This window comes from Ictalurus punctatus, chromosome 1 (assembly GCF_001660625.3).
Source record: "Ictalurus punctatus breed USDA103 chromosome 1, Coco_2.0, whole genome shotgun sequence".
Taxonomy (NCBI): Eukaryota; Metazoa; Chordata; class Actinopteri; order Siluriformes; family Ictaluridae; genus Ictalurus; species Ictalurus punctatus.
Genome location: NC_030416.2, coordinates 14,186,784 through 14,207,427, shown reverse-complemented (window position 1 = coordinate 14,207,427; position 20,644 = coordinate 14,186,784). Strand labels below are relative to the sequence as shown.

Sequence of the window (20,644 nt, the reverse complement as noted above, 5' to 3'; positions counted from 1 at the left end):
CCATCTGCACAAGTCAAATACAGGCAGTGCATTTTAATAATCACATTTCATTTACAACACATCCCATAGAACACACAGTAAAAATTAGAACCTGCACTCATGCTCAGCTCGTATAGATTATAGGAAACTGTACATCCATATTATTATTATTATATATTGTCCTTTGTATAGCAGAGACTGCACAAACGAAATAAAGAGGTCAAATCTAAACTACATATCGAGTCAGACATCCATAATTACATCTACAGAAATAGTTCAGTGAAGTACTCCACTAAAAACTTGGTCATTTATGTGACATGACTCTCGGCCCCCTGAGAGCTGTTTGCTGGATTGAGAGTCTTGCCTTGCTTTATTGCTGAGCTAAAGCACTGATGGTCTTTGACATGCAGGAGAAGCAAAGGACAGGAAGGCTTTAATTAACTAGAACATGAACTGAGCTTAACCAGAGCCCTTTCCGGCCTTTTTACCTTGGACATCAAACCACTTCCAACACTTTCACATACACTTACATTACATATATATTCCATTAACAGCTCAAGTGCTGCAATTCTTACATGTTGCCACATTATCTTATTACTATTTTTGTAAAGACAAGTAACCCCTGCAATTTGTACAAACGTATATTTTCAAATGTTTAAGAAATACAATTTCAGTCATGGGACTACTTCTGTGTAAATTTTAAAACAGGGGCATCAGAATGCAATCCACGAGAGCCACAATACAGAGAGTTCAGCATCTACCCAGATTTAACACGCTCCTTAGTTCAACTCATGAGTTGATTCACAAGTCCTTCATGGGATGAATTTGGAGTCTGGAAAATATAAATCCATATAAGAACTGCTGGGTCTGGACTTTCTAATTTTAAAACTTATGTTAGCGGGGTCAATTGCGATTGTTCTTTATTATGTAAAGAGATAAAAGATCAATAAATTCATAATCACAGGTTAACCACAGGTCAGGTTTGTGGCTGAAAAAAAGAGCCTCATATTTAATTTGTTTAGTTTTTTTTTTTTTTTTTAGAAAACATCTGGTAATTAATGGGAATACATAAAGGTGCAGGATCGGGTAGTTGTGTCGTCTAGGTTTAGAAGAGCACTGTTGAATCGGCATGTGCCACTGCCACTTCCCATTACAATACATTTTGTGATTTTCATTATCATTAAAGATCACAGGAAGGCACTGTGCGAGTCATATGTAAATCCATCATAGCAAAGAGGGATAGCGATTCCAGCTTAACTCCTCTTCTTACTCTCTTACAGGTTAGAGCGAGTCAGCCAGGGGAACTCCTAAACAGACAGAGAGACAAACACAAAAGTGAGCTAGGGGGCAGAATGAGAACAAACCAAGAAAGGAACAAATTTGCAATCAATCTTTATGAATGCAATATGCTGCAGTACACCCAGACTGAGCTGCTCAGCTTAATTCCTGAGGACAAATACACTCAACATATTATTTGTCTTACTGACTCCCTACTGTTGATACACACACACCTGTACTGTACAGTAAGTGGAGGTGTACACCTAAAATCTAGGCCAACAAATCTGACAATAAACCATAGCACATAACTCTAGCCAGTTATATTCCTCAAAAGTAAAACAGAGAAAATATATTCAACTTTGCATCCTATAAAATATCTCAGTATAAGTCCACAGTCAATTTAACACACAACCTTTAACTCTACCAAAACCGAAACAAGGAATAACATAAGCTTAGGGTTACGGTTAGGGTTAGAGCTTACATTCTCACATTTAGACTGTGCTTGTAAAATAATTTCACCTTGTTAAATATGGGTTTTTACCCAGATGCTAGAGGAGTGTATATGGCTACCTGTTGCTTTCGGTCCGAGCTCGGGTCTATGAGCACGTTAATTAGGCTTGGGGTGGCGGTCTCATTCAAGCTCTGCTGTAGGGCAGTGCACAGTTCCTCTACTGTCCTGACCAGATAGCCGCTTCCCCCGAACGCACACATTACCTGCTCGTAACGTGCCTCGGGCAGGAGTGTTACTGGAGGAGCTCTGAAATACACACAAATGCATGACAATATTCTCATTAGCACACTGGGAAAAAGAGCAAGTGTTGTGGTCTGTTCTATAGCATCCCACAGCATGCAGCACTAAACCAGAACTGAAACTGCGAATCATGCGAATGCTTATTTATACTGGTGACAAATATACAAGTGTAAATGAGATAAATGAGAAAACTCAACTGTTGTCTTTGCCTTACATCATTACCTGTTACAAAACTCCTGCACCTTGCAAGAGTGTTCGCACCTCTGTAACTCTATAGCAAGCCCACAATTAAGCCGTCTACCAAACCTGTTTCCCTTCCTTCATTCCTATCTAAGACACTGGAACGTGACAGACAGCTGTCTTCATATCTTCAATTCAATGATCAATGAATGGATGCTATCCAGTCTGGTTACAAGACCATGAGTTCTACAGAGACAGCCCTGCAAGCAGTCATAAAGCCAGACAACACTAAGTCTTCTGTTCTCATCTTTCTAGACATGTCTGCTGTCTTTGACACTGTAAATCACCACATGTTCAATTCCAATATTGCCGACATGGGGATGGAAAAAAATACCCCATTTCATTACTAGAGGAGTGCTTCAATGGTCAGTTCCTGGTCTAAATGATTAAATTTAGCTGTTGCCTTTATCCAAAGCGACTTACAATTGAGACTGGACACAACAGTGGAGGAAACAATCGTGGCAGCTTGGTAGTGCTGGGATTTGAACTTTGTTTGGATGAAGACTTTTCAGCTGAAACCTTGACAAGACTGAACTGATATACATTAAGGTCCATAAGTATTTGGACAGCGACACAATTTTCATCATTTTGCCTCCGTACACCGCCACAACGGATTCGAAATGAAGCGGTCAAGATGTGATTGAAGTGTACACTTTCAGCTTTAATTCAAGTGGATTAACAAAAATATTGCATTAACCGTTTAATGGGTCAAAAGTAATTGGACAAACTAGAAATCATAAATATCAGGATTATTTTTAAGACTTGGATGCAAATGCTTTCTAGTCAATGACTGCCTCAAGTCTGGAACCCATGGACATCGTCAAATGCTGAGTTTCCTCCCTTGAGATGCTTTGCCAGCCTTTTTTTCTTGACTTTGCTAGGGTGTGAAAGGGTTTTTCTTCAACAAGGAAATAATTCTGCGATCATCCACTTCAGTTGTCTTCCATGGTCTTCCAGGCTGTTTGTGTTGCTGAGCTCGCCAGTGCATTACTTCTTTTTAAGAATGTCCTCCGTCAATTGTATCTATTTGGACAGCACATTGAGAGTTCCCATGAACAGCTACTGTATCAAATGCAAATTCAAAACTTGGAATCAACTCAAGACCTTTTATCTCCTTAATTTATCATGAAATAATGAGGAAACAGGCCACACCTGGCCATGAAACTGCTTGTCAGTCAATAATCAAATTACTTTTGAACCTGTGAAAATAGAGGGACTCCTTTTGCATAAATGTTTAATGCAATATTTTTTGTTAAACCCGTTGAATTAAAGCTGAACGTCTACACTTCAACCACATCTCGATTGCTTCATTTCAAATCAACTGTGGTGGTGTACATCGGCAAAATTATGAAAATTGTGTCACTGTCCAAATACTTATGGACCCGACTGTACTTCCCCTCTGCTGCCCTTAAATCTCCATTGACCCCATCAGAATAATGTGATTTTAACTTCAACATCAACACTAAATCAACCACCAGATATTTCTTCATATTACTTCTTCATAACATCACATGAATATAACCACAGAATCTTCTCAAATTTTTCTACAAGCAATTCCTAGACTTGATTCATGCAACTCTCTTCTCAATGGTCTTCATTCATATGCAAAAGACCTTAACAGAATATTCAGAATGTTGATGCTTAACTAGTTTATAATCTCCCCAAGTTCTCTCTATAACATCTGTATTGATGTCACAGCATTGGCTTCTTGTTGTAGCAAGAATGAAATTCTTTTCTTGTCTTATCTTGGCATTTTGAGGCATCACAGGGCACATGCCAACTCAGGCCTTCAACTTCAGGACATTTGGCATGTGTCTAAAGATGCTCATAGCATAAGATGTCACTGCTTCACTTCTCACGGGTGAAATGAGATTTCCTTACAGTCTGAATAGCCCAGTGTCGTTATTCCTTCCACAAAGTCTAACGATGTTCCTCTCAGGCAGTATCTAGGATAACACCTTTCTGTCTCTGCAACTACCCTGATTTATCTACTGTATTAATATGTATGCACTTAGGTTTAAAATTGCCCTTTCATTAATGATTTCATTAATGATGTGCTAGGTGCTTTAGGGACCTAGAAATTAATTGTATATTAAATATTCAAATATTTAATATGTGGTCTCAGACTTTTGGACCCCAGTGCACTGACCCCGTGCCTCCTCATCAGTAGTTTTGCTACTAGCCTGTGAAGTCGTCAGTGAAGAGATGTACCACTCACATAGTGGTCATGTCTCCCATCTTCTCCATTTCCTTCCATGTCTCTGTATTTACACCACTATATATGCCATTGTTGTTGATGACAATGATGATGATTGGCAGCTTATACCTGTTCAAAAAACATACAATTTTACACTCAGTAGTAGTAGTAAAATTACACAAACAATAGAACAGAATAAAACAATGAAATACAATCAGACTGCATTCATTCTATCGGCACAGAAACAGGCCATAGATCTTGTAACATGTCTACAGAACAGCTATATTTGAATAATTTCAAATGGAGAATCCTTTATGCACAAATGTGCAGTAATAACAACAACAACAATAATAATAAATGGAATAATTAGTGAATATTTGTAAATGTATGGTCATAGTTTTTGATTTGAGATGCTCATGACAACAATCACAACAAGGGTGGAAAGTTTTAAATGATACAAATATGTGTCCCAGAATATGTTTGAAATGGAAACCTGTGAGACTGGGACATTTTGACTTTGCCATGCAAGTGGATGATGCTTTTAATCCTGCAGATGTACAGTATCTAAGGTACACAGGCCAATAAGTGAACAATGTCACTTGAATTCTTGCTGGGTCCACCACGCATGCATGGACAGTCACGCCTCAACTATAATCCTGGTCACTGAGTGGTTAAAAGCATGAGCTTTACCTGCACATGGTCTCTACTTCCATGCCTGAGAAGCCAAACGCACTGTCTCCTTCCACACACACCACTCTTCTGCCTGTCTGCTGAGCCTTCTCCAATACTGCTGCAGCAATGGCAAAACCAAGTCCCACTCCCATGGTGCCGAACGTCCCGGCATCCAGCCTGCAGAAGAGATCACGAGATGACCTAAGTGTTGCCATGGATTTAGCTTTACGTTTCAAACTCTGCTGTATTGTTTTCACATTTTAAGGTCTATGGTGCCAATTCATGGATCATCAAGGAGTCAGGTTCTCAGCTGTAAATGGAATATGTGGAAATAAGTGACTGCAGTGTTACTGAATTTAGAAATTTATACACTTTCTCCCAACAATCAGAACGACACTACCAATTGGCATCCGTAAACTAATGCATGCGGAAGAGGGCAGTTCTCCTCTTGGAGGAAGCACGTGTTTACTCCACCCTCCCCAGTTGGTAGCGATCACGTGATTATGTGAGAGTTAGTTAGTGGGTGTAACAGACCAGACCAAATTGGGGGGGACGAACTGATGTGAAAGACCTGCGTCTGGGTAAGTAGTTGAGCAGCATGGTGCGGCCAATGTCCATGGTGTTGGCTCCTTCACTGACAATGACACAGTCTTTGGGTAGGAGTTCAGCGATGTGGTAAAATGCTGTATAGTAGTTCATGGGCAGAGTGTTTTGGAGAGAAAGAGCCTGCATATGAAAAAAAGGTCTATTTATTTCGAGTGCAGAGGTAAACACAGAAATTAAATTAATACTGAGCAAAATTATGTGCATCAATTTGATTCATGACCAATTTTTTTTTTTTTTATCAAGTCAGGCCGTTACCTTTGATATCCGAGCGTTGGAAGCCATTTTTTCTTTCAGGTTTGTCCACCACTCTGTGTCTGCTGGATACAGCCATGTGTTTAATCTCAAGAGTTCTACCAGCTAGATTTTAATTCAGGAAAAAAAAAAAATGCTTATTAAAAGTAAGTCTGTGATTAAATCTACAGTTTTTAGAGCCTTCTGCTGCTGTGAGGCATGTTGCAAATAAAAAGCCTTCACCTCAAATACACCCACCCCTAAAGGTCTGTAAAGTGCAAAAGATTTTTATACATTTTGTGCAAAATAAAGGCAAAGAAAAGAAGCAAAAACAAAGCAAAGAAGATTAGGATTGACAGTGCAGCTTTGTAGATTAATTATCATTATCGGGTTCATGTGAATGTTTCAATAGTGTATGGTAAGATATTAGCAGTGAAGACAAGATGAAATGAGTCAGAATGTTTGGATTTCCTGTCTGTGATATGAATATTTAAAAAAAATGAAATAATGGCCCACATTTTGCCTTTATGACTGCCTGAAACCCCGTTTTTACACTCTTTTGGATGCCCTTTCGGAAATTACCTTTAAAGAAAAAAAAAAACATGACCTTGCATGTGACCAAATTTACAGTGAGGTTTATCTGTATCTGTATAAAGTAAATATACTAATATAGGTAATAACATGCAACATGCCATGTTGTGGATACCTGGCTGACTACAGCCCTGACATCTCCCAGTAGTGCTGCTGTAGCTCTCACATTATTACTCAGCTCCTCTGCACATATATCCACCTAGAGAGAGAGAGAGAGAGAGAGAGAGAGAGAGCGAGAGCGAGAGCGAGAGAGAGAGAGAGAGAGAGAGCGAGAGCCCAAAACAACACAATCATTTACTCCTTAAACCAACAAGAGACAGTTAAAGGTAGGTACAGGCAATCAGCTTGCATTGGGGTAATACAACAGACAATATCTCAGTGAATATATTGGGATGAATACACTGGGAGAAAATGAAAGATAAAGGTGGCTAAATGGATATCACACAGAAATGTCTAGTTTAGAACGCTGAATCTGATCTATCACCTTGAGCTGTTTTAACATTGCTATGCCTGACAACAGGGCATCTGGATTTCTGCAGAGGTTTGTTTGCCCTAAAATGCCTGTTTGCACTCTATTCTAAACGTACCTGAATAAGTTTCATATCAGGGCTAAATCTGGGAGGGAAGCCAAAGTGCAGGATCCAGTTTAGTCTGGCACCCAGCAGCACTACCACATCTGCCTGCAGCAGAGCTCTGGAATACAGACACAGCTTTTTTTCAGGGTTTACATGGATTATTAAGAAATGGTATTCAAAAACAGATCTAATTATTTAGCTTTTGTGTCAGTAATGTATTCAATTTAAAGTGGAAGTGGACCACACATGCACATACCTGGAGCGGGCAGCAGCCACACAGTTGGGATGGTCATCAGGAAGTACTCCTTTTCCCATCGGAGTAGGCAGGAAGGGCAACCCACTTACTTCCACCAGCTCTTTAATTTCGTTCTCCGCCCGGCTGTATGCCGCGCCTACACACATATACACGTTTACTGTATGTATGTGTGTATATAAAGTACTGCACTACTCACATACTTACAGCTACACCAGGAACAATGCCCTGTAGAATAGAGTGAGGAAACATATTGTTTCAGTGTCACCTTTGCCAATGATGAGCAGCGGTCTCTGGGCCTGTTTGAGCATCGTGACAGCTTTGGAGATTTCGTGATTGCTAGCCAGGCTCACTGGAGGAGGAGGACAACAGGACGGAAACCTGAAGTCACACAGTGACAGGAGCTGAAGTCAGAGTCAGACATAACCTGGCTGAATGACTTCAGAGAAAAGTTAAGTAACTGCTTCATACTGGTCAGGTTCACTGTGGATCAGGATGCCATGCACAAACACACACACAAATACACTCATTCACACCCTAGGGCAATTCAGCATAGCCAATTTACCTACTTGCATGTTTTGGTAGGTGGGAGGAAACCAGAGAACCTGAAGGAAACCTGAGCTCAGGATCGAACAGGAGACCCGTTAACAGTGACACGGTAATTCTACCCACTGTACCGTGCTTATTTTCAATCACATGCATGAACTCATGGATCAAAAAGACTTAACGATGAGTCAGAAATATGTAGATGGAAAAACAAAATCACACACAAAAGACATATCTGGAATCACCTGATGGTTTTCCGGTCCACTCTTGCATTCACCATGTCACCAGGGATGTCTATGTAGCATGCTCCTGGACGACCGTAAATACAGCTCCTTACTGCCTGGTGATACAACAAAGCAAGCACTTACATAAAGAAACAGGAGTGAGAAACCACAGGCCTAAAAGAAATAAATATATTCTAACGTTACCTTTTCAACTACAGCTGGTATCATAACAAGGCTGCCTGGTCGGGCTGAAAACTTGCTGTAAAGACGACAGGCTTCTACCTGATCAAGAAAAGAGGAGAGAAATTCAGTTTGATGCCTACATTTGATGTAGGGTTTAAAAAAAACAAAACAAACAAAAAAAACAAGCAGAACCCGACGGCAACTGCATCAAAGTGAATGTCTAGCCCCCAACAAGTCTAGTCCTTCTTGTTAATAATTTGTATGCTAGAAATACACTTACTTTAACTACACTTCAGAGAGGAAGGAAGCTATTGAAGAACGACTATTTCACACATTTAATCTTGCTGTAACCTTGACCTGGTTACAATGATAATTCCAAATAAATCATACAACCACTCTTAAGATATCATGCTAATGAGAATCTCATACAGAGGTATGGAGGGATGAAAGGACAGATGTACAACCCAAAAGCATCACGCATAACCACCTGTGGAAATTCTTGAAATGCTCCGGTTGTCTCCTGATTCTGATCTGCGGAGCCTCCAATGACAATCACAGGCCTGGAATTAAAGAAATAAAAGAAGAGGGGGAAAAAAGAGTGAATCTGTGTATAGTACAAGGATTCACACATTCAATGAGATTTCAAACTCATTACCAGCAGTTCATGTTAGCATTGGCCATTCCACCAAGTGCATGGATCAGCCCAGGTCCAGACACCACTAGACACACTGCTGGACTGTGACAGGGTAGCAAAGAGCAATAAGGGTGAATGTTTGGGCACAAAAAGCAAACGCACCGATAGTACACGAGAAATCAATTAAGGGAAACGCATACCGTCCTGTTAAATATCCGACTGCAGAAGCAGCATAACAGGCCTGTTGAAAAGAGATGTGCATTAAAGGAAATATACTGCATACTGAAATATACAGTACTTGTGGAAACGTCTATACATTTAAAAAAAATTCTGTAAACAGCAGCAAACAACAAAGTTTTTTTATTTTACTAAATTAAAGGATGTTTGTTCCTAAGCATATTTGAGAATCTGTCACAGCTCTTCTGGAGATTTTGCTTTTGCAGGTAAAGCCTGACAGACTGCATCAGGGTTGTTTTTTTGAGGGCTTTTTTTAGTGGTCTATTACATAAAAATGTACCTTCTTTACTGATATAAAAAAAAAACAACTATAACATTTAATTTTGGTTGGAAATGTAGTGTGGAAATATAATATTTTTACTGAATAAATAAATAAATAAATAAATGTATGTCTAAGACAAAGTTTAGAGTTTTTTGCATTAATAAAAATGCGCTTAATAAAAATGGGCTTATGTACTAATACAAAAATTGGTTTTTGTATTAATAAAAAAATGTGGTTTATGTATTAATAATAAAATTGGTTTATGTATTAAAAATGTGGTTATGTACTACTAAAGATTCTTTTTGTATTAATAAAAAAAATTGGTTTATCTATTAATAAAAAACTGGTTTATGTATTAAAAATGTGGTTTATGAATTCATTTTTTAAAAATGTGGTTTATGTATTAATAAATAAAAAATGTTTTTTGTATTAATAAAAAAATGTGGCTTACGTATTAATAAAAAAAATGTGGTTTTTGTATTAATAAAAAAAAAATGTGCCTAAGACTTTTACACAGTACTCTATACATAAATCAAAGCAAAACCGTCCATAACATTTCATCTGTTCAAAGTATTTTTGTTCATTTTTATGTATGTACATTTAAACTCAATAATTTAGCACAAACTCTTATCTATACTGACTTACAAAAAGAACAAGCAGCAGAAGGCAGAACAACAACAAAAGCAATTCTTAGAGAATATGTACATACGCTAGACTGGTCTATGTACCTGAATAACTAAGAAGTAAAATGAACATATTAAAAACCTAAACTGATTAGATTGAAGAGCTAGCAATTGTAGTAGAGTTACACATGGTTACACAGTAGAAGCACATAAGTAATGAAGTCGTTCTAGTTTGGGGTTTTAACAACTCAACACACTGCAAGTTGTTTGTGATGATGTCATCACGTACTCATGATCCTGATTAGTAGTTGTAAAAATCCATTACTTGTTATCTAGTTCATAGCTGCATAGCTCTGTGTAAGTTTTTGAAGCATTCTTTTAGCTGTTTGTGATGGGGTGTGCTCTTACCGCTTGTTCATTGCGCATGCCCACATACTTGATGCCGGCAGCCTGGGCTGCCATGGCAACCTCAATGATGGGAACCCCAACGATGCCAAACACGTACTCCACATTCTGCAGCATTAGGATGAGCATTAAACCATATTAGAGTACGTACAAGATAAAAGAAATAAAATCAGAAGTGCATAATCTTCGTGCTTTTGATGGAGAAAAAAAAAAAATTTAGGATCTGAAAAGTTTAGAATAAACTCATGTCCACGTCCATCACATCCAACTTGACAGCTCCGTTATTTGCGGAAATGTAATAAACAGGTTCTAAACTACTGGTAGCACAGGATATTAATTTGACGCAGAATAGAGGAGAAATGTGCTGTGAATAACGATTGAGAACCTGATTTACAAAGCACCAGTAAGCTTTGAGCAGCGGGAAACAGAAGGAGGCATTATAAAATGTTAACAGTATTTGTGCGTATTCCAAAGACCACATGGATACGCCAGTTCCATTTTTCATTATTGACACAATGCACTAATCTGATGCTCATACTCTCACTAACTCTCAGCAAGCGTATACAAGGACATGGAAAACACCAAAGACATGCTCATGTGCATGATCTGTGTCGTGTCAGTCATCTTACAACACGTCAGTGGATCAGATCAGAAAATATTGAAACATTTGCAGTTGAATAAGACTTGAATGATTGTTGGGTTTTTTTGCTCACTGAGCCAACCCCCACTTCCATGCATGTACACAAATATCCGCCCACAAGCTTCCCGGAGTTTGCATTAGCCAGGACTGTCATGACATACAGTGGCATGGAAAAGTTTGGGCACGGTCATGGTCAATACTTAGTAACACCCACTTTGGCAAGTATCACAGCTTGTAAATGCTTTTTGTAGCCAGCTAAGAGACTCATTCAATTCTTGTTTGGGGGATTTTCACCCATTCTGCCTTGCAAAACGCTTGTAGTTCTGTGAGATTCTTGGGCCGTCTTGCATGCACTGCTCTTCTGAGGTCTATCCACATATTTACGATGATGTTTAGGTCAGGGGACTGTGAGGGCCATGCCAAAACCTTCAGCTTGTGCCTCTTGAGGTAGTCCATTGTGGATTTTGAGGTGCGTTTTGGATCATTATCCTGTTGTAGAAACCATCCTCTTTTCACCTTCAGCTTTTTTTTTTTTATAGACCATGAGATGTTTGTTCCAGAATTTGCTGATATTTAATTGAATCCATTCTTCCTTCTAAGAGTGAAATGTTCCCCGTGCCATTGGCTGCAACACAAGCCCAAAGCATGATCAATCCACCCCCGCTTAACTGTTGGAGAGGTGTTCTTTTCATGATATACTGCACCCTGTTTTCTCCAAACATACATTTGCTCACTGTGGCCAAAAAAGTTCCATTTTAACTGCGTCAATCCGCAGGACTTGTGTTCAAAATGCATGCATGTTTAGATGTTCATCTGCAAACTTCTGACGCTGAATTTTGTGATGAGGATGCAGGAAAGATTTTCTTCTGATCTGTGAAGGTCATATTTGTGCAGGTGTTACTGCACAGTAGAACAGTGCGCCAGCACTCCAGAGTGTGCTAAAATGTTCCCGAAGGTCTTCTACAGTCAAAGGGGGCGGGGGCGGTGATTTGCAATCCTATGAGCAGCTCTCTGAAAGTTTTCTTGGTCTTCCAGAACTCAACTTGACCTCCACCTTTCCTTTTTTTATGGCCATTTCTTAATTACATTATGCACTGAGGAAACAGCTACCTAGCTAAAACACTTTGCTGTCTTCTTATAGCCTTCTCTTGCTTTTGTAGACATCAATTATTTTAATTTTCAGAGGGCTAGGCAGCTGCTTAGAGGAGCCCATTGCTGCTGATTGATGGGACAAGGTTTGAGGAGTCAGAATGTTTATAAATCTTTGAAATTTGCATCACCTAGGCTTTCCTAATGATGACTCTAAACAAGCCATAGCTCTTACGAGTTAATTAAAGTCTGAGACCTTGGTAAAAGTTAATTGAGAGCTCAAATCTCTTGGGGTGCCCAAACTTTTACATGGTGCTCCTTTCCATTTTTTACTCTAAAATTGTACAAAACAAAAACACTAATCTCGCTTCAAATGTTTAACTTTAACATCTTTAACTTTATGTCTTTTGGAGATCAGTTCATCTTCTACTCACTTAACTATTCACAGTAACAGAAATTTTGACTGGGGTGCCCAAACTTTTGCATGCCACTGTAACTTTCATGCACACTTGGGCATTCAACTGCTTGACAGCCAAGTTATTAGTGGCGTGTCGTTCAGGAATGATTCATTCATTTCGAACGAATCTTTAATATGACTCGGGAACAATGAGTTGTCTCAGAGAGTGATTCGCTCATTTTTGACCGCGCATGTGCAGCAACATCCCCATAGGTTCTGTACCGGAAACAGAAATGATTAATTCACCTCTCGAGTCTTCAGGTTTGAGTTGTTCGTTCATCACGTCACAGCCTCACTGCATTCAGCCTATGGGGAGGTCACCGGATGAACGAACGACTCGAACCCGAAGACTCGAGAGATGAACTAATCATTTCTGTTTCCGGGGAACAGACGTGACAAAAGAAAGAAGAACTCGGATCAGGAGGTGTGGTGAACCAACAGACTACATCGCCTGAAGACCAGCTAAACTATGAATTAATCATTTCTGTTTCTCATAATTCGGCCTTGGCTGCATTAGCCTATAGTTTATTTTATAGTTTATTAAGTACTAGATGTGTTGGGGAATTTAGCATGTAACAATTTAATTATATTCTGCTGGAAAGAACGAAATGACTCGGAAAAAAGATTCGTTCATTTTGCTGAACAAGATTCAAAGAACCCGCAAAGGTCAGTGAAATGATCTGAACTTCCCATCACTACAAGTTATAACTCCTAAACATATAAACTTCTCATAATGATATATGAGGATGTGAAGGGGCGTTGGGGGCGTTTCCATGAAATGACTGACAAGAGGCCAGTCCAAATACAAATAAACTTACCGGATTGGTTGGCAGGTTTTTCCAAACTGTTTTTTTGTTCAACTACGTAAAACACTTCTTCTGAGACAATGGCTTACACTATTTTTTAAAAATAATTTCTATTAAAGTTACCATATTATTTGTACTAGTAATTAAATGAAATGAAAAATATCGACTTTCGCACCTTTAAACGTGTGTTTTTTCTTGTCGTGTTTAACTTAGCCGCTGTGTTACTGAGAAACAACCACACTGCTTCATTTAACTGGCTAAAGGTTTGAAAGGTTCTGGGGCTTTGCTGGATTCAGTAGAAAGTGATTTCAGAATGATTACACTAACCTGAGCCTTCAGTGCTTCAGCAATAAGCTGAGCTCCTGTGACTTCCTCCATAGCTTTAACTGTAATGGGCGCAGAATTACAGCAGCGCGGTCAAAGTGCAGGACGCTGTGAGCAACACGGGTGCATTCGAGCTGATCACTACTGTCACAATCTGCGCAGTCACACTCATTAGAAAATTTAATCGCATCGTAAAGCCAGAGAAGGTTCCTTGAAAGAGGGGGTTCTTTATATCTGAGATCATTAAAATAATAATAATAATAATAATAATAATAATAATAATAATAACTATAACTACATTAAATGTATTTATTTCCTTTCATGCGTTTATTAAAAAGTACATCCCTGTGAATCAGAGTTTGTTATTATAACAATGCTAAGCTTGCTGAAAAATGTAATTATAATATAACTGTAAAATGTAAGAAATTTAATAGCATATGAATACACTGGAAATAATTCTGACACTGGTATTGAAGTGGCTATGTTTTTGTGGTGTGTATTAGTAACTAATTAGTCAACCAAATGAAACACAGGATAATGTTTAATATATCTGGTAATTACAGACATAATCTAATACATTTGTTGTAATGTTATTCAACATCAAAAATGCTATTGTAGAGAAAGTTGTATTTGTCCAGTGCAGTATTTGCCAGGTTGCTGTCCGCATCTTCCGTCATATGTATTTTTCTGCCTTCAGCTTCATCTCGACCATCAAGATACGACTGTAGAATCTGGAAAAACTGGGGAGAAAGGGGAATAATAATAATAATAATAATAATAATAATAATAATAATAATAATAATAATAGTAATAATAATAATAAGAGGACGAAGAAGAAGTATAAGAAGAAGAAAAATATACACATGTAATTTATGACACATTATGAAACATAGGGATGAAATTCCTAAACATTAAATATGAAAGTAAAATAGCAACAGGAACAAGAGGGTGGAGTACAGTAAGAAAACCTTTTGTCTGAAATACCCCTGCTTAAAAAAAATTCACAGAAATTCTAATGGTTTCCAATACAAATACCAGTACAAACCATCAGCTATCCATTAAAACCATTACAATTATTGGTCTTTAATGGTATCCACTAGACATAACATGTCACCAGTAGAAGGCTACAAATTACCAGTAGAGAACCACAGGGACCATTACAAGTTCCATTAAAACCAATATAATTCCCATTATAACCAACTATCACAAATTCTATGAGGGTTTCTACTGTTTTTTTCAGCAGGGGCATGACTGACAGGCTATTGTCAAAACCAGAAATGGCTTTGATATTTACTTTTACTTTTTTTTTTTTTTTTACATACATCGTGTTACAATTAATGCAACATAGAGATACATTATGATGTCTCACTCCTCAGAATATCACAGTTAATTATGATGTACATGGATTTGACCTTTAAAACACATGCAGACTATGCTAGAAGGAAAAAAAAAACATGCTGCAGAAATGGCTTTGATATTTACTTTTACATTATTTTTTATTCAAAGAGATCTACAAATAAGGCAGAATACAATGGAAACATTTAGCTGTTATAGGAGTGAACAGCATGACAAGTGCAGCTTGTAATGACCACAACTAAACAGAAGTTGGTGTCAGAAACATAGAGCGTATTAGAGATCACAAGGTGTTCAGCTTACCAACGTTCTGCTCTTTGGATTGCTCAGAGATTTCCATTCTTCTGTGCTCAAGGTGTCCGACTCAACTGAGACCATGAGCAATGCTGCTAAAACCAATACAGTCAACCTGTCGCACAAACACACACCCACACACACACAAATTAAAGATCATTCAGCTACTTACACCCTTCCTTAACAAGTAATAAGAAGCAGCACACCATTCACTTACATCTTTATCTGTTAATCTTCAGAGTTAAATCGCAGGTGAATTTCTTCTGTTTCTCTTTCCATCCCTCTTTTCTATCCTTTTATACACAGAGGCATAGACCTCATAAAGAATTCTCACCTTCCACATAAATGAATAATTCCTATTGAAATAATTGAAGGTCACATGGCATATTGTGTTATAATTAATGCATCATAGAGAGATGTTATGACGGTCTCACTCCTCAGAATATCACAGTTAATTATGATATACATGGACTTGACCTTTAAAAGACATGCAGACTATGCTAGAAGAAGAAAAAACCCATGCTGCAGTGAAGGATGTGCTTAAAGGGAATGTAGATTGACAATTACCCGGGCAGTGAGAACAGTGTGTAGAGAATGCTGACCACTAATGAGTAAAGCTTATAAACGAGGAACTTTCTTTTCTTTTCACTGAAGATATAAAAACGAGCTAGTCACTATACGGCTTTGGTTAAGGCTCTGGGTTACTGATCAGAAGGTCGGGGGTTCAGGCTCCCAGCACTGCCAAGCTGCCACTGTTGGGCCCTTGAGCAAGGCCCTTAACCCTCTCTGCTCCAGGGGCGCTGTATCATGGCTGACCCTGCGCTCTGACCCCAACTTCCTGACATGCTGGGATGCTGTGCATATGTATATGTGATCAATAAAGACTCATTATTCATTACTTAGATGCACATCAACATTCTATCGATCACAACAGAAGGAAAATGTTGGCTTTCAGGAAGAAATAGCAATTTCCAGATGGAAACAACTGAAAAGAGGGAGTTGTTAGTCTGGATGAGATTGCTGGTGATCTACTTAGATCTCACAATGAGCCGCTTACTGCTCCTGATGGCAGGCTAACGCCTTGCATGTGTGTGTGTGTGAATGAGAGAGTGTAAAAGCCCTTTGTAGAACTACTAAAGTTAAACTGCTAAAGTTAAAAGGCAAGTGCAAGCCATTCACTCACTGCCAGGCCCATACCTCAACCATGGGAATCACTGATATTAGACACAGTTGCCTTGAAAAGTGAAAAACAATCAGCACAGGATCACGTTTTAAGACTGAAAAACTGAATTCATGACATAAGTCGAATGCAATTACCCAGTGCAGCAATACTAGAAATTATCCAGCCTTGTTTCGAATTGGTGATCACAGCCACGCCATAGTCATATGGCTTATGACTATGACTGGACGGTTGTTGTGTTTCAGTGTGGCATTAGTGAAGCGTAATGACGAAAGTCAAGCATGGGAACATGCTTCTTATTCCTACCCACAAAGTCTCAAATTTTACAAGCAGCGTGTAGCCCCAGAAACAAACAAGGAAAAGCAAAGGGTTTTGTTTTTGGGTGTGGTTCATTATCCTCATGTCAAAAATGACATAGAATAGAGCCTGTGCATTGCATTTCACATTTGTTTTCATTTGCCTTCCCAACATGAATAACAATTGAGACAGAATCGAACTGAGCAGTTGAGGGTTAAGGGCATTGTTTGAGGGCTCAACAGTGACGATGCTGGGATTTGAATTCACAACCTTCTGAACAGTAGTCCAACACCTTAATCACGGAGCTACCCATTTTTCTGGTTGACTCTTCATAGATATGGGTCTCGGTGCTGATCATTTCTTTAGTTGGGGTCTTGCCTACAAGTATTAATTGTCACAGTGCTGATCATTTTGAAACCATTGTAATGCAGAAAGATGGTAAAATTGTAAGAAAACCTGATAATATTATGATGAAACCATACAGCATTCTGATACGTGCTCATTATGGGGCTATTTCTACACTACTACATAAGCAATTGAAAAAAAGTCACATTACTAGGTCATGAAAAAAAAACAACAACAAGTGACTCAAATATGAAATCACATTTCTTTATTCAGCCAACCATAAAATATACATGAACCTCTGGTGCTGAATGGTAGGGAGCAGTCGCTTCGCTAGCTATTCTCTTGCCTATCCTGCACAAAAGCATAGACAAACATAACGCCGCTCCACTTTCAATTCAGCCAACAAAATTAAACAGATGAATATCCAGTTTCAAATCATTCCAAAATCCATGTGAGAAAATACAAATAACCTTGACATACCGAGGATCGAGTGGTTTCATTAGCTAATCAAAGCAAGCCAAAAACTGATAGGAGCCAGAAAATATATAACATATTAATATTCATATTTCACCATACAAAGAGACCAGATGCTGTCCTACCATTGGTTTACACAGTGTTCTTCATCATCCAGAGCAAAGCATGCTGGGAGCTGTTTGCTTCAGTTCAGTTTCAGTGCTTTTGTTTTGTTTTTTTTTTGTTTTGTTTTTTTAAATATAAACATAGTGTTTTTTGTGCATCATAGTTTTGTTCTCCAAACTGCCCCTAGTTTCCTGCATCCACACAGCAATATGTGAAGGCACAAGATGATGAAACATGGAAACTAAAAATAAATACAACAGGTAAAAAGAATAATTTATTTTTAAAGAGAAGACAGCAATGGTTAACTTGCACTTCATGCCCATCGCCATTAGCATTACAACGCTAATATTAATTTCCCCCCACTTGCCCTGTATGATTTGAAAATAGAAGAAAATGCTATGATTTTTTTCCCCCCTCTGCTCAGAGGGACATAGGACATAGACATGTATTAAAATCCTGTTTTAAAAAATAAATCATCTGTTTCCCCCTATGCAAAGTAGCAATTAAGTGTGCAGGAGAGATCACTTTGAAAGCTTCACGATCAGCCGTGTCTTCTTCTCATGGGGACAATTTAAAACCTGCCCTTGTTTTCAAAAACCAGTTGAAAAAGGGCTTAATCCCGTAAGAGAAAAGAAATTGGTTGCAAACTACACCTACAAAACATTGGTCCCTAGGCTGATGAATCGTTACACTTTATTGCCATGTAGGGAGGCAGCTCAGCTGATACGGCTCTCAAGAGCAATTCAGAGGCAAGCCATTGGACAAGAGAAGCAGAAGGTACGCTGAGGTATCTGCTGAAAGGTGCTGGTTGAGTTTGAGGCAGATGGAGATAGGGGCTTGGGGCAGGGGCTTTACATGTGTTTCTAAGAAAGAGTGTGTGTGTGTGTGTGGGAGAGACTTAAGGCTCTGCGCAGTGGCCAGCTGCTAGGATAAAGCTGCCTCCAGGTGATTAAGACAGGATGTAACTTCTCTTCCTCCCCCTCTCGCTCTCTCAGTAGGTCTCGGAGTCGGAATCATTAAGCTCGTCTTCTTTGTAGAAGCCGTGGTGCCCGATGCTGTTGAAGCTGCAGTAGGAGCTGTGTCCACTGCGCAGCATGGGCAAGCTGTCGAATGTGGCGCTCTTGGCTGGACTATTGTAGTGGTTGATGGTGCTGAATGGCAGGCTGGGCACAGAGCCACTGCTGGGAGACACGGGCATCATGGTGGCCAGGATGAGAGCCAGGCAGTCTGCCACATCTTTGTTGGGGGCACACGCCAGGGCAGGTGTGTAACCTGGGATGGGGTGATTTATGACAAGTATTAATGCACTGTACGCATGTAAGAAACTCCAAAAGCTATGATCGTAATCGAAAAGAATATATCTTGCGTTTCTTTCACAAACACGAGTTACCATTTTCATCAACAGCTAGCACGCTTGCACCTTTGGCCAGCAGATCCTGTACAACAACCGTCAGTCCGTTTCTGGCAGCCACATGCAGCGGCCTACACACGGAATGACTCAAAGTCAGCCACTGCTCTTTAAAGTTCACCTGTTAATTGACTATCGTACATGTGCCCCCCCCAATCAGGAGTCATACGTACGTTTGTAAAGCTGCGTTGGTGGAGTTGATGAGATTTCTGTCCGTGATCTTCTCTAAAATCAACAAGGCACTGGTCTCATGTCCCTACAGAAGAGGACAATCACAATAGGTAAGGATGACTGATGATGTCCGCAGAAAAGTTTCTGTGCATGTGTGTTTCTGCCTGACAGGGCTGAGGACATGGAGGAATAATAATAATAATAATAATAATAATAATAATAATAATAATAATAATAATAATAATAATAAAACCTATTCAGAAGAAATATTTCAGTAATATCTAGAAGGTTTAAGTCTACTATCAAAAATGTTGAAATGAAATCACGATCAGATTATAAATTTGCACACAGTCAATTTTAAAAACTAACAAGTACTAAGCAAATATTGTCTAAAACTGAGATTTTTTTAAAAATCTCTCAGTCTTTATCTCTGTGCACACAGTTCCTAATATCCAGTGATAATTATCCCCTCTTAAAGTTGACTACCACCTGGTCCCAATATGCATTATTGTTGCTACTGCTTCCAGTATGTTATATAATAGTCCAAAATTTGGAAAAACTAGATTGAAGGGAAAAATATATTATATATATATATATATATATATATATATATATATATATATATATATATATATATATATATATATATATATAATGTATTTTTTTCACAGTACTGCGCAGAAGTTTTAGGCTGCCTATTTTTTTATTTGATGACTTCTACATTATCGAGCCAGTGCAAAAAACATGTTAGATTCCCAAACATTAATTTTCTAGCACGAAATTAAACGTTACAGAAAAAATGTTTGTATGTCAGTAAAGAAAGCAGCATATTAAGTGGTAAGAGACATTTTTCAGACAAAAACACAATGAAGGCTGCTGGATTTTGCTACAAAAATAAGAAGGAAGTGCGACAGTCAAAGTCTCCAGAAGAACCGTGACTGGTTCTGCAAGATGCTCAATAAAACTTACAGCTCATTTCCTTATAAAACTGCACTGATTCTACCTGAGACTACTCTTTGAATTTTATGTCACACCAAATATTTACTTTGCTTCATTTATTAATGTTTACTGCTCTTCACAGTATTTTCTTTTTAAATGTAGAAACATTTAATTTAATTATTTTTAAGGCATCTTTGTTCTACAGCATTTCTTTGCATGTGCCTAAAACTTTTGCATAGTACTCTGTGTGTGTGTGTGTGTGTGTGTGTGTGTGT

At 38.6% G+C, this 20,644-nt stretch overlaps 3 protein-coding genes across 5 annotated transcripts in view; all 3 read right to left on the bottom strand.

The window, feature by feature from the left end:
• Positions 1-18: 18 nt before the first annotated feature.
• Positions 19-13,931, bottom strand: hacl1 (2-hydroxyacyl-CoA lyase 1). 2 transcript variants are annotated; one of them, XM_017471420.3, is made up of 17 exons: positions 13,807-13,931; positions 10,491-10,595; positions 9,161-9,201; positions 8,982-9,062; positions 8,814-8,886; positions 8,348-8,425; positions 8,165-8,259; positions 7,642-7,754; positions 7,377-7,512; positions 7,133-7,238; positions 6,661-6,744; positions 5,979-6,080; positions 5,689-5,843; positions 5,136-5,294; positions 4,467-4,574; positions 1,828-2,014; positions 19-1,286 (listed from the first exon to the last, which is right to left on the bottom strand). In XM_017471420.3, the coding sequence occupies exons 1-17, from the start codon at positions 13,855-13,857 to the stop codon at positions 1,254-1,256; spliced, it is 1,707 nt and encodes a 568-aa protein (XP_017326909.1). In that variant the 5' UTR covers positions 13,858-13,931; the 3' UTR covers positions 19-1,253. The 2 variants fall into 2 exon arrangements, with proteins under 2 accessions (XP_017326909.1, XP_017326919.1); XM_017471430.3 differs by lacking the exon at positions 19-1,286 and having other exon boundaries at positions 1,878-2,014; positions 4,432-4,574.
• Positions 13,932-14,267: 336 nt separating this feature from the next.
• On the bottom strand, positions 14,268-15,591 carry LOC108267376 (uncharacterized protein C2orf66; the record flags this gene model as incomplete). The annotated part of the gene is made up of 2 exons (XM_017471411.3): positions 14,268-14,543; positions 15,460-15,591. Coding segments are annotated over 2 exons (282 nt in total), but the record flags the coding sequence as incomplete, so codon positions are not given.
• Positions 15,592-17,515: 1,924 nt separating this feature from the next.
• ankrd28b (ankyrin repeat domain 28b) overlaps positions 17,516-20,644 on the bottom strand; it is a 32,026-nt gene continuing 28,897 nt past the window's right edge. For both annotated transcript variants that reach the window (XM_053681328.1, XM_053681324.1), the window contains exons 26-28: positions 19,433-19,515; positions 19,242-19,333; positions 17,516-19,123 (exon numbers count right to left, since the gene is read on the bottom strand). In XM_053681328.1, the coding sequence (XP_053537303.1) occupies positions 18,843-19,123; positions 19,242-19,333; positions 19,433-19,515 (456 nt within the window). In that variant the 3' untranslated portion in view covers positions 17,516-18,842. The remainder of the gene's footprint in view (positions 19,124-19,241; positions 19,334-19,432; positions 19,516-20,644) is intronic.

What these genes read in the sequence shown, in the direction of transcription:
- hacl1 (XM_017471420.3), bottom strand. Translation starts at nt 13,857, where the DNA reads ATGGAGGAAGTCACAGGAGCTCAGCTTATTGCTGAAGCACTGAAGGCT. An exon ending in CTGATATGAAACTTATTCAG is followed by an intron (nt 6,745 to 7,132) that starts GTACGTTTAGAA and finishes CTCTCTCTCTAG; the next exon opens with GTGGATATATGTGCAGAGGA. An exon ending in GCTCGGACCGAAAGCAACAG is followed by an intron (nt 1,287 to 1,827) that starts GTAGCCATATAC and finishes CTGTCTGTTTAG; the next exon opens with GAGTTCCCCTGGCTGACTCG.